The 16315-nt window shown below is 40.1% G+C and overlaps 2 protein-coding genes across 3 annotated transcripts; one reads left to right on the top strand and one right to left on the bottom strand.

Moving 5' to 3' along the window:
• The first annotated feature begins 266 nt into the window (after positions 1–266).
• On the top strand, positions 267–3338 carry LOC103701719 (UDP-glycosyltransferase 90A1-like). The gene is made up of 2 exons (XM_039126224.1): positions 267–581; positions 1606–3338. The coding sequence occupies exons 1-2, from the start codon at positions 267–269 to the stop codon at positions 2734–2736; spliced, it is 1446 nt and encodes a 481-aa protein (XP_038982152.1). The 3' UTR covers positions 2737–3338.
• A 702-nt stretch (positions 3339–4040) lies between these two features.
• Positions 4041–10585, bottom strand: LOC103701635 (RING-H2 finger protein ATL74-like). Of its 2 annotated transcripts, none has more exons than XM_039129194.1 (2): positions 9608–10585; positions 4041–4460 (listed from the first exon to the last, which is right to left on the bottom strand). In XM_039129194.1, the coding sequence occupies exons 1-2, from the start codon at positions 10061–10063 to the stop codon at positions 4308–4310; spliced, it is 609 nt and encodes a 202-aa protein (XP_038985122.1). In that variant the 5' UTR covers positions 10064–10585; the 3' UTR covers positions 4041–4307. The 2 variants fall into 2 exon arrangements, with proteins under 2 accessions (XP_038985122.1, XP_038985126.1); XM_039129198.1 differs by lacking the exon at positions 4041–4460 and adding an exon at positions 4591–6616 and having other exon boundaries at positions 9608–10584.
• Between the last annotated feature and the right edge of the window lie 5730 nt (positions 10586–16315).

Genomic DNA, 16315 nt, shown 5'->3' with positions numbered 1-16315 from the left:
CACATATCAGCCTAAGCTGCCCTCATAATAGAGATATTGAAGATGTAGTGCCAACTAGCAACAACCATTAACTGCGTCGGACATTTTAGAGGTTGGCTTGGGAGATTTTTTTTGTTATTTTTATTTTTTTATTGGTAGGTCACCAGTCGAAGTCGAACGGCCCAAGTTGGTGAAGATGGCATCAATTTAATTCTAGCTACAGTTCCCTTCATGGTGCATAAATGCTAAGCCGTCTGCACTGCCTGCTCCGTAAGGGTAAGTGAAACATGGCATCAATTTCTTCTTCAGCCCTCCCTCACGTAGCGATTTTTCCCTTCATGTCCAAAGGCCACACCATCCCTGTCATCCATCTAGCCCACCTCTTCCGCCGCCGCCGCCGCCGCCTCGCCACCCTCACCTTCTTCACCACCCCTCTCAACGCTCCCTTCATCCGCGACTCCCTCGCCGGCACCGATGCTTCCGTCGTCGAGCTCCCCTTCCCGGAGAACGTCCCGACCCTCCCCCCTAGCATCGAGAGAACCGATCGCCTTCCCGACATGTCCCTCCTCATGCCTTTCATCGACGCTCTGAGACCAGAGCCGGCCCGAGCCTTAGGCGATCGAGGCGGTCGCCTAAGGCCCCGGGCCAATGGAAGGCCCCGGGAGGTGAAGGGAGAAAAGAAATTGAGAGAGAGAGGGGGAAGTTTTTGGCACCGTGATCAAAAGGAAGCAAAGGCCCCTTTTAAAACGGAAACAGGAGCTGGCTACGAGTCTTCTCCCTTGATGGAAGGGAGGTGGAGAGTTTTCTGGCCTGCAGAGGAGCAATTTGGGAAGTTGGGGACAGTAGTTTTGTTTTGGGTGGAGGGGGAGAGAGAGGGAGAGAGAGAGAGGAGGGATTTGGTTGTTTTGATACCCGCCTGAAGCCACTCTTATCTTTCATCCCTTCTCTTTTTTGGTTTTGGTCTTGGTTTTCCTTCCCTCACAATACTCCTGATCCACCTGGGCCATCGGGAAGAAAGATAGGGGGATTGGAGATGGACTTCTTGGAGGGTAGAGAGAGAAAAGGAGGGAAGAGGGGGGAGGGGGGGGGGGTGTTGAATGGCTGCTGTGCTGTGATGCTGCAGTAGCTGCTTCGGTACTCACCAAGTAAGGGTACTCACTTTGAAAGAGAGATGGTGGGATGGGATTTTTATTAATTAGATCGAGTGAATTTTCCATAATGCCCCTACTTTCTTTTTTAAAAAAGGCCTGGACAAATTCTGCTCTTGCTTTACCATAATTCCCATAAAGAGTGCCATAGGATGATCTTTTCCTATTCTGCTCTTACTTGACAGAATAAAAGTATTATTAAGCATTATCTCAGTTATTTAATCAGTTTCATGGCTCTTTTTTTAGGTTAATTATTTTTCTATATTTTTATTCAAAAATTATATTAAATTGAAAAGACTTCTTATCTATTTTTATTAGATTCGTGTATCTTTATTGAAATATTATACTTGATTACTATCTATTTTTATATCATTTTTAAAAAATATTTTATACTTATTTAAAATTTTATTATTAAAAAAAAGGCCTCATCTATTGGATTCGCCTTAGGCCTCCAAATGTATTGGGCCGCCCCTGTCAGAGACTACTCAAGTCGCACTTCGAGCAAGCCCTCGGGAACCTTCTTCCAGCTATCAGCCTCCTGATCTCCGGTCCCTTTCTCCCATGGACCAACGAGTCTGCATTAAAATTTGGGATTCCAAGGATCTCGTTCTATGGGTGTGCTAACTTTGCCATTCTCATCAAAACCATCTGTGCCCGAGGCATACTGCAAACAGGTCTCGACAACGATCGCCAGCCCTTCATGGTCCCCGGCTTCCCGCACCTCCGACTCACCAAAGCGGACGTCGGCAAGCCCTTCGATGACCCCAACCCGCAGCATCCTATGTACGTGTTTGACGTAGAAGTAACGAAAGCCACAAACGAGAGCTATGGAATGGTTGCGAACAGCTTCTATGAACTGGAGCCGGCCTACGTTGACCACTGGAACGACAACATCGGACCCAAAGTCTGGTGCGTCGGACCGCTCTGCCTGGCCCGGCCGAAGGCCGAACCCGCCGAGCGGCGCTCCGAGTGGATGGAATGGCTGGACTCCAGATCGGCCATGAACCGGCCGGTGGTGTTCGTCGCGTTCGGGTCGCAGGCGGAGATCTCGGTGCCACAGTTGAAGGAGATCGCGGCCGGGTTGGAGCGGTCCGGTCTGGACTTCTTGTGGGTGGTTCGGGCCAAGGGGGTGGATCTGGGGGAGGGGTTGGAGGAGAGGGTGGCCGAGAGGGGGAGGGTGGTGAGGGAGTGGGCGGACCAACTGGAGATTCTGAGGCACGAGATCGAGAGCGTCAGAGGGTTCGTGAGCCACTGCGGGTGGAACTCGGTGATCGAGGGGATTAGTGCCGGCGTGCCCCTCTTGGCGTGGCCCATGATAGCCGAGCAACCCACCAATGCCAAGTTTGTGGCGGATGAGCTGAGGATTGGATTGAGGATTCGGGCGAGCGACGGCACTCGTGATGGGTTGGTGAGGAGGGAGGATGTGGAGCGGATGGTGAGGGAGTTGATGCTCGGAGAGAAAGGCAAGGAGGCAGCGGAGAACGTGAAGAGCTTGGCACAGGCGGCTAGGATGGCGATGGAAGGTGGATCATCTTGGCAAGAGCTGAAGCAGATGATTGATGAAGTGTGTGCTATCAGAAAGGCTGAAGTTTACCTGCCTCAGAGTTGATGCCACAATTCACTGTATCTGATTGGAAAGCTTCAGCAGGGGAGTCCACTATAAGGAAATGGAGGCACATATGCTTGGGAAATTAATGACCACCATCCGCGCTTCCTTCCATGTGCTCTGTCACCAGCTATGGGTGTTAAATCTCCACCAAATGTCTTCCATGGGATCCTTTGATTTGAATTGTTCTTAACAACTTAATTCTTAATGGTTAGCCTTTTCTGAGTGATGGTTAGAATCTCCAAGGAGTGCTTCGACACCCTCCGTTAAGCTGCTGTTCCTGCGCATGAGCTTCAAAGGATAGCCGACTTGAGGCATCACAAGGCACCTTGCCCTTCTTCCTTTTCTCCTCCTCAAATGGGTCACTCCAAATCCTCACTTTCTCGATGGTCCTCATGATCTAAAGAATGTTAAAGGTACAGATGGTTTTATCTCATGGACCAAAAGTCCTTTTAGTCCCCGTCATTCTCGTGTTAAGCTCCTTCAAACCTAATCTACCAACATATCAAAGCTAACGGCAGCATGAGAGAGAGTCAAAGAGTACTGGTAATACAAACATGCCATTCTAGTCACTTGTTCATTGAGGGCGATCCACGAACCTTTATCACTTGCATGGGAAAATGGACAAATAACTTCTATCATGCATCCAATTTTGCTACAAATGCTACTAATTACTCATGAATCTATTCATATTTTGCATGTTTTTAGGGAGTACAATCAATCTGCTGTTTGGCTCTCCAACAAAGAAATTAAGGTGGTAGCTAGCGGTTGGGGGTGTATTGTGTGAACCAGCAATTTCTTTATTCCTAGGCAAAACTGACCAACCAAGCCCCTGCCCCTCCCTTCTCTCTTTTTTCTTTAGGAATACAGTGGGCGTGCCCATAACCGAGTTTCAAACCATAGTCCTGTGCACCTGGGAAAGGGATCCAAGCGGCTAAGATGGCACCCGGTGACAAGATTATTGCGCGTAAGCTAAATTACTACAATTATATTTCTTAGTAAGGGGAAAAGTGAAAATTACTGAAATGTTTTTCTTCCCCCTTGAAACCGTTTGTACAAGGCTCGATTTGATTAGAAAGTGAGCGTAGATGATCATTTGACTGCACTTGCTATGACACGGTAAAGGATTCAGATTTTTTTTTTTTTTTTTTTGAAACAGAAAGGTTTCGGATCTTTAATGCACAAAAGGAACCGGCAAGTCACCAGAGCTCTTGAACCAAAACATCCACTAGAACCATTGCAAATCTGCTGCCAAAACTGATGAAGGGAAGGGATTAAAAAAAGACAATAAAAAAGAAAAAAAGAAGAAGAAAGAATGGGGAGCTTCCGCTACCCAAATGGTAGTTTCAAATGAAACTCATTAAGAGTCTGTTTGGAAATTTCAGCAGAATTAGACTGAATTTCTTATAGAAATCAGGTTCTTGACCTGCACAGCATTTTGTTTTGCCTAGGACCCATTCTATTATGCTATTGGAAATGGGAATCGAAACCGTTCTTATCCATGAACTCTTTGTTTAGATTTTTTAACAGATGCCAAGCATTTGTAGCTCAAAGTCAGGATTTTTCTCTGGTAGTTAATGCGGAATAAGTCGCTCGCCGTCGATAATTTGAGGAAACGGGGATCGGTTGGAGAACATGACTGCTTCCTCTCTGAAGGGCGCCTGAAAGCACCGACTATTATTCCTTCTATGGTGGCTTACTCCCAGCCTTGCTCCCCATGTCATTTCCTTGATGGAAAAAAAAAAAAAAAAACTTATTTAAGCGGCATCAACTTTGGGGTGACCTAGCTTTAGCTAGAAAAGAAGCAAGTAGAGAGATGCAAGAATTGCTTGAAGATGTCCATCTCAATGCAAAAAAAAAAAAAAAAAAAAGGATTGCACCATAGAGTTAAATCAGGTTGCACCTTGTTCCCCATTTCATTACCTTAATTGCGTGATGATTTTGCTTTTTTCTTAAAAAAAAAAAACTCATTTAAGTGGCACCAACTTTGAGCTGACCTAGCTTCTCCTAGAAAAGACACAAGTAGAGGAATGCAGGAGTTGCATGAAGATGTCAATCTAGATGCAAACAAAATTAGGATTGCACCATTGGGTTGGAAGATCATTTCATAATGCTATCATGTCTCAGAACCATCTACTAAAAAATGCAAAGCATAAAATACTTCATTAGTTCAAGGAAGATGTTTTGAGCCACTAAGCTTTAATTACCTGACTTCTTTAGTTCTTTGTCAGATGTAAGAATGTAGAACCTGTTTTCTGCAAACATGCCGGTGAAAGTAAGAGGACATAATGTACATCGATCCTCAGCTACTTCTACGCGCCTATTTCAGTTTTATGAAAACTGCAGTAGTATTTCAGATTCATAATTATCCAAATTACATTTATCCTTCGAGGGATGCCTGATATCAGATTTCAACTAAAATGTTGCGGTCAGAACTTATTGTAGCAGGTAATAATATGATACTAGCATCCTTTATCTAACAAAAGAGGATGTTAAGAAGAGAACCAACATATCAGACTGTAAAGTTTTAACCACAATGAGGTTGCATAGATAGATATATCTCTAACTGAAACAAAAAAGCTGTCAAAATTAGCGAATTATGGCCAGACCCGCACAGCCCAAAAATTAGGGTATCGGTTATTATATGGTTACAGTATCAATTGGATGGCTACGGTTGGCTACTTGAGTCTTATTCCACATAATTGCCCCACAAAAAAATTTCATGAATAGATTGTTAGACAATTATGCTGTGCTTCCATGGATTTACTTTCACCACTGGGATCATTTTTTTGATGAATCAGAGATAAAAAGACATAATGGCATCTTAGGATAAGTAATGATGCAGATAAAGCAATAAACCAAAAATACCAATAACAGAGTGCAACGCCAATTTTCTGGTGTACTCTTGAACTTATTTTCCCATTGGCAACTAATCAAATTCTTAAGATTCAAGCTCGGCAAAGTTGTTATAAATACTTCTGTTCTCATGAGAAAGCTCTTGCCAACTATGTGAATATGAACCACATGTGACTGAACAAGAAAGAATCTTTAAAACTGCAGCTGCAACTCATGCATTATGAAGCAACTACTGATGTTCAGTTTTAGAATTAGCTACAAAGTAACAACCAAAAAAGATTTAATCATGGTGAAAAAATGCACTTTGAGAAGGCATGGCAGTTAATATCGTATTCTTCCAAAAATTTATCATATTATTATTCAGTTACATCTGACAATATTAGAACTTACCATGTTGCAGATCATAGGAACTCATTTGGTCATTGCATGGGTACTTGGAAATGAGAACAACTAAAAGACCTTACAACTGAGGATTGGGTAGATATTTGTTTCATTTAAGAATGGTTTACTTATGGAAAACCAGAATCAGATTTGACCAATGACAGAACCGATGAGGTTATTTGAATCCAGAATCAGGCGATACACATTTATTTTGATTTGGGATATGTCATTTCATGGTCAGTTCAAACCTGTTTGTGGGTTAATTTTGTAGGAATCTGACTGCACATAAAATTTGGTTTGGCATACATTACACTACCATCAATGATTTGAATCACATGATTGAAGCCAGCTTGTCTAACTGTGTGTTAAATCTAGAGCTCAATGGTAAGATCAATTCAACAAGAATGTTTAATACTTCCAAGAGATTGAGATAATTATACATCAACAGGATGTAATCAGAAAATGCTCCATGTGGAACAATAAGATAAGCATATACGTTGACATAAATACTGATCTTGGATGTTACCTTAAATGCACATGGCAATGACTCTTCCAGTCTCTCTTTTCAAACTCAAAACTTTTTGTCACAACCAATTGCTTTGTTTCTTGAAGATGGTTTTCACCACCTCTCAAGAGTTCCATAGAACTTCAAAAAATAAAGAGTAGAAAAAAAAAGTTTGCTTAAATAAGAGTACAGTATCACAGACATGCATACACAAATGAACAAACAATTCAAGGGCAACTCAGAAGACATCTAACTAAGATTCAACTAGAAAACTGAAAAGCAGGTAAATTTTATCCCTTTTGAGGGGACTCTGTGATATGTTCCACAACTCTTGGTAACCAACATGGGTAGGGTTATATGATATATATCGATGAATTAATCAAAATACAAGTATCTCATATGTCAAGACTATTGTATCATTACTTGTGAAGAATCACATGCTCTGTGCCATTTCCTCTTCTTCTATACAAGTTATTTACCTTTCATCATGCAACCATACCAGTAATGCATTCGATTGCCTCAACTTATTGTTTTAAATAATAAACAAAATGATGTAATATATTTAATCATAGTACATAACATAAGGAATGTGATAAGTAATTATTGTCGCATTTTTATGGCTTCGTAATAGAGTGGTTCTTCCTTTTAAAGAATGGCTACAATAAATCCATGAGTGCACCCACAGTTTTCCCCTGTTCTGTTCCATGACAGCCTTTTGAGGTTCAGCAACCCTATGGAGCCCAATATTTCGGTTATCAAGCCATGCTTTGCAGTTCTTTTTTCCCTCCTGTTTCCATAGGGTTCAATTCTCACTTTGTGTCCTCTTTTTCTAATCAGAAAATCCTATCAAATTAACGGAACAAAGTTATAACTAATAACATTTGTGGACCATATATACCGTAGCCACCCCAAATTGGGACAATGCTAGTTTCTTATGTCACTCAGATGCAATAGATTATATAAACTTGTAGAAAGATTATTTAAGATAAATATCACCAGTAGAGGGAACAAACTTTGCCAAAAGAATAAGTGGTGAATGTGGGGAAAACATAGTATTCTTGCCTACAAGTCCAAAATTCTAGCCAAATTCTTAAGACCACCATTCCTTCACCACTTGTATATTTTTCCCATCTCCAGTGCACTAACATTCTAGGCAAGGGTTCTTATGTCATGCCATCTAAAAATGACCGCTTTCCTCTGCATTTCAGAAGTGTAGTAGAATAAATGACCTTGATCCTTTGACGCCAAACCTATTCTATCTTCCAAGTCTCCATAATCTGAATTATGTCCTAACCCAAGTAAAATCCCATTGGGCATCATGGTCTTCAATGATCAAATACAGATCCTTTGGTCCATTTGCATCTCTCGGCCTCAAAATGACACCAGAGGAATACCTATCCATTTTCAACTCCAATCAATCCAATCTTCTCTTTGAAATTTAATGAGTTTATCACATTGGAATAAGCACGGTGTCCATATTAGGGTAAGCTGTCGAAGAACTTTAGCTAATTCATGACTCACTGACAAGCACAAAGTCTGTATATCATGGATAAAATACATACCTTTCTTAAACCCCAAATTACCCCTCAAGTCCTTTGCCTATCCATAGAAGCACTCTAGATATGTACCAAAACAAAAATAGAAGCACACTAGATAGCCAATAGCGTTTCTTGCTTGAGGATATTCTCAGTTCCCACAATTGATAAATTTATATGCAATATACAAGTTCTGAAAATAAGAGCAGCATACTAGGAATATAAGGATGAGAATGGGAATATTCGATTGCCACAAAATGTATAGATACAAATCATAATAAAAGAGAGTTGGATTACTCGAATAACATAGCTATAGTATCTTTCTTTTAAAAAAATAAAATAAAATAAAACGTCAGCCCTACAGTTTGGCTGCTTGATTCTTATATTTCAGAATATCATTCTGAATGGTCCAGTGTAGAACCCAAAAGTCTACATGGTAAACTGTGGCATTACCTGCCATATATCAAGGATATATTTTTATTATAATTTGGGAAATTGATGTTCCATATGTATAATGGTTTACCAACATCAAATGTTTTAACTTATGTCTAAACTGATAGCCGCTCGACAAAAATAAAAAGGGACGGGAACTGATGTAAGCATAGAGGGATATGAAAAAAAATTAAAAATATTCTGGCACAGGAGATATGACCCATTTGTAAGTTCAAGTAGATAACACTGTAATCAGCTGACAATCAACTGAGAATAGAAAGCCAGAGTGTTAAGAGAGAGTCAATTCATGTTACAACTTAAACTGATAAGACTACTCTGACCAAAAAAAGGGAAAAAATGATACGAGAACAGAATATACACTCAAGCAACAGTAGACTACCGCGGCAGAAAGATACATAATTCCCCAACAACGTACTGTATAAACTCAGCCGGACTTTCCTGAAAAGATCAGGGAATCCAAAAGAGGCATGTGCTTGAAAAATTGTCAACATCTTGCTCAACCTTTAGCTTGAATTACAAGCAAATGAGCAAATAAAAGCATGGTGCTTTCTTTTTTATTTTTATTTTGAGAAGATAATAGTGTGCTGTTTTCAACTGGTTGATTTTACATAAAATGTATGCACATAAATTTCCTATCCTGAACAAAATGGAATGCATGCAATCTTCCAAGCAATTGCACGAGAACAGCGAAATCCTAGAATAAATTCACATCTGTTGGAGCATTTTAATGAAAACATAGGCCATAGACCCTCCTTTAATGTCAAGATAATGAATACATGAGTTAAGAGAAGAAAACATCCATAGAGAACCAGTCAGTAAAGTTTCCAGCAACCAGGACAAAAGAAATCCAATGCATAACTCAGAACAGAATTCAATAAAGGATTAGTTACAAACACATGATCGTATAAGACAATTGTGGAAAACTAGCAAGCAAGTGATATGCTTTCAAAAGACTATGCGTGAATCTACAATTTGCTATGCATGTAATCAGGAATCAAACCCTCTGCTAATTAAGTACAAAAAACCAAGAAATTATTAATCATCATCATCCATCAACCAGCTTTCGGACTTAGAGCATTCACATAAAACTCCCAAACATCTATTCTGAAGTTGAAGCATGAACAGGCAATGGATCAGCACTCACCGAAATCCCCACCATTGCCACTGCGCCCTCTCTTGTGTCGACGCAGCCCTTCCGGCGATCAGCACTGGTCCGGCACATCGGACAGATTGGGGACCTCAACAGCCAAGAATCCACACACTGGGCATGAAAGCTATGCTTACAAACAGGTAACAACCTACACCTATCTCCCATCTTGAAGCTCTCCAAACACACGGCGCATTCAATTGGGCTGCACCCCTTCTCCCCGGGCTCGAAATCATAGCAAGGCAGCTTCTCCAAGTCGTCGGCCGACAGGCCATTGCCCGCGGCGTCGCTCCGGTCGGGTCTTGCAGCGGCGCTGAGGCCTCGGAAGGCCCTCCCGACGATGCAGGCGTGGATCAGCACCAGAATTCCGACGCCGACGAAGAGCAGCACGACGGAGACCACGATCGCTATCACCATGATCTGCGTCGCGATGGCGAGAAGCTTATTAGTCATTCCAGCCGGCTTTCTTCTATCCACCCGCCTTCCGTAATTTCATCCCAGAAAGAAAAGGCTCCCGCTCCTAGACAGGATTGGGCGCAGCAAGACATCCCTTCTCTCCTCCCAAATCCATCCAAATTCCCACTGGGTTCTGCTCGGCATGCACGTATAAGACAATACTTTGAGCAGAAGGATTTCAGGAGACACAAAGGAGCAATTCAGACAAGATTCTTCTCTGAGGAGAATTGGAAGGACTATCTAATGGAGGATCCAGAGGAGGCGATTGATGACCACCTAAGAGGGTGTGGGTGGATCGGGGAAGGATGGCCAAATTGATGAATGGAGTGATGAAGGGGGGTGGGTGAGCGCGAGGAGTGGGTGGTGAATGGTGGTGGGGAAAGGAAATTCTGTGAGTAGGAAGGAAGAAATGGCGAAGCAGCTGAGAAAGGGATGGGATCGCAAGCCATTAATGCCTCTTCTCCTGCCAGTATTTGGCTGCTTCTTAAGGGGGGAAAAAAAAAAAAAAACTGTAGAAGGATCGGTTTGCAAATTACGTAGCATTTTTGTTCCCGTAAAAACTACTACGGGGAAAAAGTTTGGAAATGAAACATACCCGGGATAAGTCGCTTGTTCGAGCCTATTTCAGGCGAGTCAACATTGGGTGCTCGAGTGCAGCTTTCCCGTGGCCTAATTTCCGATGACCAGAGAGAGAAGCAATTTCTTAGATAAACATGAACCTGGACCCCTATGATGATTCTGGAAAGTGGTGCTTCTCGTTCATTCTGGAATCTCGAGTGCTGATCATTTGAGAATAATATTTTAGAATTTTATTTCTCCTATTTTTGAATGGTTTCAGGATATTTTGAGCTCAGACTCTTGTAGTTGTATATATACTATAAGGGTTGCTATTTACCCTTTTTAAAAAAAAAAAAATTTCTATCGGATAATTTGTTATTCTTATGCATGAAGATAATGAATTCAATCATGAGAATAATTGGTTCTATTATAAGATAGCTTATGATATGCATATCAATCTATCATACGTATGTACATCTAATATGGGTTAGACCTCATCCAATAATTATCTTACTTCAAAATGTATTTTTTTTTATTTCCTACAGAATTATTTGATATAACAAAAATCTTATGTTAGAATTGGAAAATTTTATAGCTCGAATTTTTAGCCTTCTCTTTTTTTATCTTATTTAGATAGAACACCATCGTATGTTATCACTAAGATGGAAAGAAAACTTCATGAATAGAAGAAAAAAAGAGAAAATAAGGAAGAAAAAGAAGATTAAATAGAAACAGGAGAGATCTAACAAGGATCACCCTTTCCTTTATTTGAAAGAACGGAGAGTTTAGGAAAAAATAGGCACAATAGAAGAAATCTAAGTGAAAGGAAGGAAAAATAAATAAATAATGGCAATCTTATCTTTTTTATCCCCTCTAGCTTAAAAGGAATTGGACCGGATTAATAAAGTAATTAAATAGGACAAAGAATATATTTATCTTCTAGTTAATTAATCAAAATTTTGTCAAATGAACCATGGTATGGTATTATGTAGTTATGAGATAGAGATAGGATTAAGCGTACTTCTGCTCGAAAAAAGATTAAGAATACTTTAGTGAAACACAAATTAAGACATACTCAGCCTTATTTTGATGTACATATATATTGTTATTTTTATTGAGAACTAGAAGAAGTTATACTACAACTTTCAATTATATGTTCAAGCTAGGCCTAGGCAAATAAAGCCATGACAAATTCAGAATCAGAGGTCATGATGAAAGACATCTTCATTCCCACGCAATGGTGGAGGCCTAGCTGATCCAGCTACCATCCCTCATTATTGGATATTTAGAACTCCTTGAACCTCTCTTGCTTCAAAGTTTGACCTACTGGGCAAACCACCCAGTAGGTAGAACTGCTAATCATGGTGCTAACAGCCATGGATCTGCCCCCCGGACGGCAAATTATCTGCGTGATCTCGTTTCGCCCGGCTCCTTAAGCTGTTTACAAAACTAAAGCGTAATGAGCAGCTTGGTCTATCACATCGCAGGCATATGTAATTCGGGGGTGGGTGGACACTAATTTCCTCGTTAGTCTTTTGCGTATCAACTCGATTTCCATTCATTTCGATGGTGATGCTTCAGGAGTCCTGCGACGATTCGTGCGGGTGCGTGTTTAGTCCTATATCGGTTATTTGCTGGTAGATCTTAGGTACTTATGCCGGCTTAAGGAATCCAAATAATAACTTTCGACTAGCCATTTTGGGTGAGGTTTTAGATTGTTACAAATGATATCAGAGCGGACCTAGCCCATAATCTATGTGGATTAAGGGACACTGCAACACGGATCCATTGGGACTGACCACGAGCTGATCATGGTATTTGTAATCAGATTTGAATGGACTTGAACCCTTAGCGTGACGAGGACGTCAGGGCTTGAACGGGAGGAGTATGTGAAAACTCGTGCAGGCGTATGTTTAGTCTCACATCGGTTATTCGTTGGATAAATCTTGGGTACTTATATAGGATCAAGAAATTCAAATAATATCTTCCGGTTAGCCATTTTGGATGAGATTTTGGGTTGTTACAAGTCTCATGCTATTTTCCAAGTTATAGAAGGGTTTACTTCCTGTTTCTATCTAGCTTGGAGTCGACTTCAACGAGACAAGTATAGAACCTTTGATTTGACTCGGTCTTTGTATAAGGTTCTATTCGTATGATAGATATTCACAAGCCGTTTGTTTGACATTCCAAAGAGATAATTGAGATGGTTGTTTTGATAACGTAGAAAAAGATAGTTTTACGATTTTATTTATTCTATTTATCATATCAGCCGAGATATGATAGATGATACATTAAGATTTAAAGCCTTGGTTTCTATCATGTTAGCGTACATGCAAGTTGGTGTACTCTCACGTTTCATGGGCACAAATATTGTGGAAAACTAACTCCAACATCTAGATAAAATGGTCTTATAAGAAAAGTTGCAGATGCTTTCGATATTGTTTGCCCACTGGTTTAAAAATAATTGTACAAAATTTTCGAATGCTCGACGAGACGAAAGAGGGCATGCGAATTAAAGAAAAGTTGAGGACGTGCCCAAAAGCGCTACACTCGTGTGCAACCGCGATGAACTGATCGAACGGCAATCAGAGTTAGAAACAGTCGAGCCCAAGAAGACCGAAAACTGAACGGACCAGCGGCTATGAAATCTTACCACAGTTTCTCCTCTACGTATCATGTGTTTGTGAAAATTTGTCAAACCTGAAGGGCCTGACCCGGCTTACAACTTCCTGTTTGGAGAGCCAGCATCGTCCCTCTAACCAGAGACCAAAGAAACACTCGCCCATGTGTGGCATGTTAATCTAGTAAGGTGCTTAATACAATATTTAAATTACATTAAAAAAAATTTAACAATTGTAATAAAATAGTAGTAAGAAATTATCTGGCATGTGAGGTTTGAGAGGCACGCCAACAGATGCACTGTTCTAAAGCTGTTGTTGCCTTCCCACGTGCATGTATTGGCAGTCAGCACGACTCCAAGATACAACTCGTACAGCTCATAGCAGACCTAATCTATATTGCACGCATATGGTAGACAAATTACCTAGTCTATATCGGTTGCCCAAAATATAAAATAATATATGTAATTGTATAAGAGGAAATGGTGGTAGAGAGAGAATATGAGAGCAAGAAGAAGACTTAGTGTGTATTCCTTTTTTTTTTTTTGGTGCAAGGAATGACTCCTATATATATATATATAGACTTTTTGTAACCCAACCACAATGGTTGGCTACTTATGGCCTCATTAAGGTCATAACAAGACATAATGAAAAGTTTTAAAACTTCCAAATGGAATTTGAAACACCTAGAGATTACAACAATTCTTTTAAAACTTTGTAGGTTACAAATCTTTTTTATTAATAACTTTTTAAAACTTTAAAACTCATTCAAAATCCAACATGGCCAACTGACTCCACGCATGGCAACTGACGACATTGTTTATTAGAGAATAGTATGGGGAGCTCGTTTCAAGGACCTAGCAGTATTAGACCAAAGCCAGCAGAGCTTTGACCTGCTTCTCCTTAGGTTCGGGTTATATCTTTTACGCAAAAAAATGATTGATCTTCTTTCGCGACGCTGACCGTTAGATCATGTTCCTCATAGATCTCAAAGCAATCTGAACTCTTTCTTTCACCATCTGCATAAATCTCAAAGCAGATGTGCGATCCAACAGTGGATTCGTACGAAAGCCCTAGTCCCTTTCCTTAAGCACCCGATGAAGCACTTCACCAAGAATTTGTCCAACATGTTCATGCTGCACGCGGTGCACACAACCCTACACCATTTTTGTGTATGCTGAGGCCTAACTATTCTTAGTGAATGTGTCAAGCTCATGTCTGCCCATTTCTTGTATATGCTCTACTCACCCCTACCCCATTTGACATTTTTAATGGCAATATTTCCACAAGGGTTCTTGCAAGGAAAAGGTCGTGAAAATGATCGGCGAAGTGCACTGCCAAGGATTATTTTTTGTACATTCAAATACAAAATTGAGGCTTATAATGGCTTGGAAGGCACGGTGAGATATGCTCTACTTACGTCGGCACTTGCACCACATGCTTCTTGTGGCAACTCAAGCGTCCATTGGATGGGATTCCACAATAATATTTTGACCGATTTATTTTAGATTTTTTTTGCATGAATACCCTCCTAAATATTGGATTTTACATAAATATCCTCCTAAAATTGATATTTGCATGTATACCCTCGTAAAATATTTGTTTTGTTATTCTAGCCTTTTTTATCCTTATTTTTGCATATGTGCCCACGCCAGCTAATGTCGTTAAAAAATTAGCGGTTTCAAATTAAAACGACTAAAATACCTTTAATGAATAAATATGCAAAAAAAATATTTATAAGGCGATCGCAGTGGAGGACAAAAAATTAAATTTAATTTTTTATTTTATTTTCAATAAAAATAAATATGGTTTTTTTATTAACGGTGTTAAAAGAACTGCTATACTAGGTGCATTTGTGCAAAAATAATGTTTTATGAAGGTATATAACTTTTAAAAAGGTATTCATGCAAATTTAAATTTTTAGAAGGATACTCATGCCAAAAAAAACTCTTTATTTTATGCCGAACTATTTCTACTTCTTTCCTAGCTCTAGATCGATTAAATACCTAAAGTTTTTTACCTAGGTAAAGAGAAATAAATTAATGACAATCAAAACGGTTCAAATGAGTTAAAATGGTAACTCCATGCAGTTTACCAGTTTAGCAGATTAACTACTTATCCAGAATGGCATGATTACCGTTCTATTGAAGTATATGATAGAATTCTTTATTTTTTAAGATTAACTAGACACTACCTTGCTTTTCCTAATTTACCAGAGAGAAAGGTAGGCAAAAAAAAGAAAAAAGAAAGAAAGAAAGAAAGGTATGAAACAAAACTCATTTTATAATTTTTATTACAAAGTATCAAGGAGAAGGATATGGTAAGTTTTTTTTTTTTTTTTTTTTTTGAAAAGAACGAAATATGGGAGAACCATCAGCTATTTCTTGAGGGTCTTAAATATTTTTTGATACCTCATCCTAGTTGTGATGTCTCTTTCGGTAGATGGCCATGTTGTCCTCCGTCAGGCCCTACGTTCATGCAGACCGGTTCCCCTTCCGGATTGGAAATAATAGCCCTCCCAACCACCACGGCGCCTCCTCGATGCCCCATGGGCCATGGACCCATCCATCTCCCTCTGTCTTCATCTCCAATCACGCTTCCTCCCCTTGCGAACCATCTCCAGAAGCTAAAACACTGAGGTGTTTGATCTTATCCAACAATATAATTAAGCTCACGAAAAGCCACTAAAAGGAAACCCACCATCACGAGCTGATCACCAGCAGTAAAACCACATCTTATCCAAAAACAAAAAAACAAAAAACAAAAGAGTAGATCCACACGAACCAGCGTCAAATGTCACCATCGCTAAAGGAGGGGAAGCCCGTTGGAACTATATAGGCCAAATTGTGCTTATCCCACTATCAAAAGCCATCCACTTCCGACCTATCAGCTGAAGCCTCGTGGATGTGCCCGTCGCTCCACGCACGCATGGTACAAGGGGCCTAAGCCTAAACCTTGACCTTTGCCGCCCATTATTATTTATTGTATGTGTGGTAAAATTAAATTTAAATCCATCTAGGGCAATGTCCAACTTGTCAAATATAAATTTAGATACGATCCAGACCAAATCATC

This window comes from Phoenix dactylifera, chromosome 1, assembly GCF_009389715.1.
Source record: "Phoenix dactylifera cultivar Barhee BC4 chromosome 1, palm_55x_up_171113_PBpolish2nd_filt_p, whole genome shotgun sequence".
Taxonomy (NCBI): Eukaryota; Viridiplantae; Streptophyta; class Magnoliopsida; order Arecales; family Arecaceae; genus Phoenix; species Phoenix dactylifera.
This window is presented reverse-complemented; position numbering and strand designations above follow the sequence as displayed.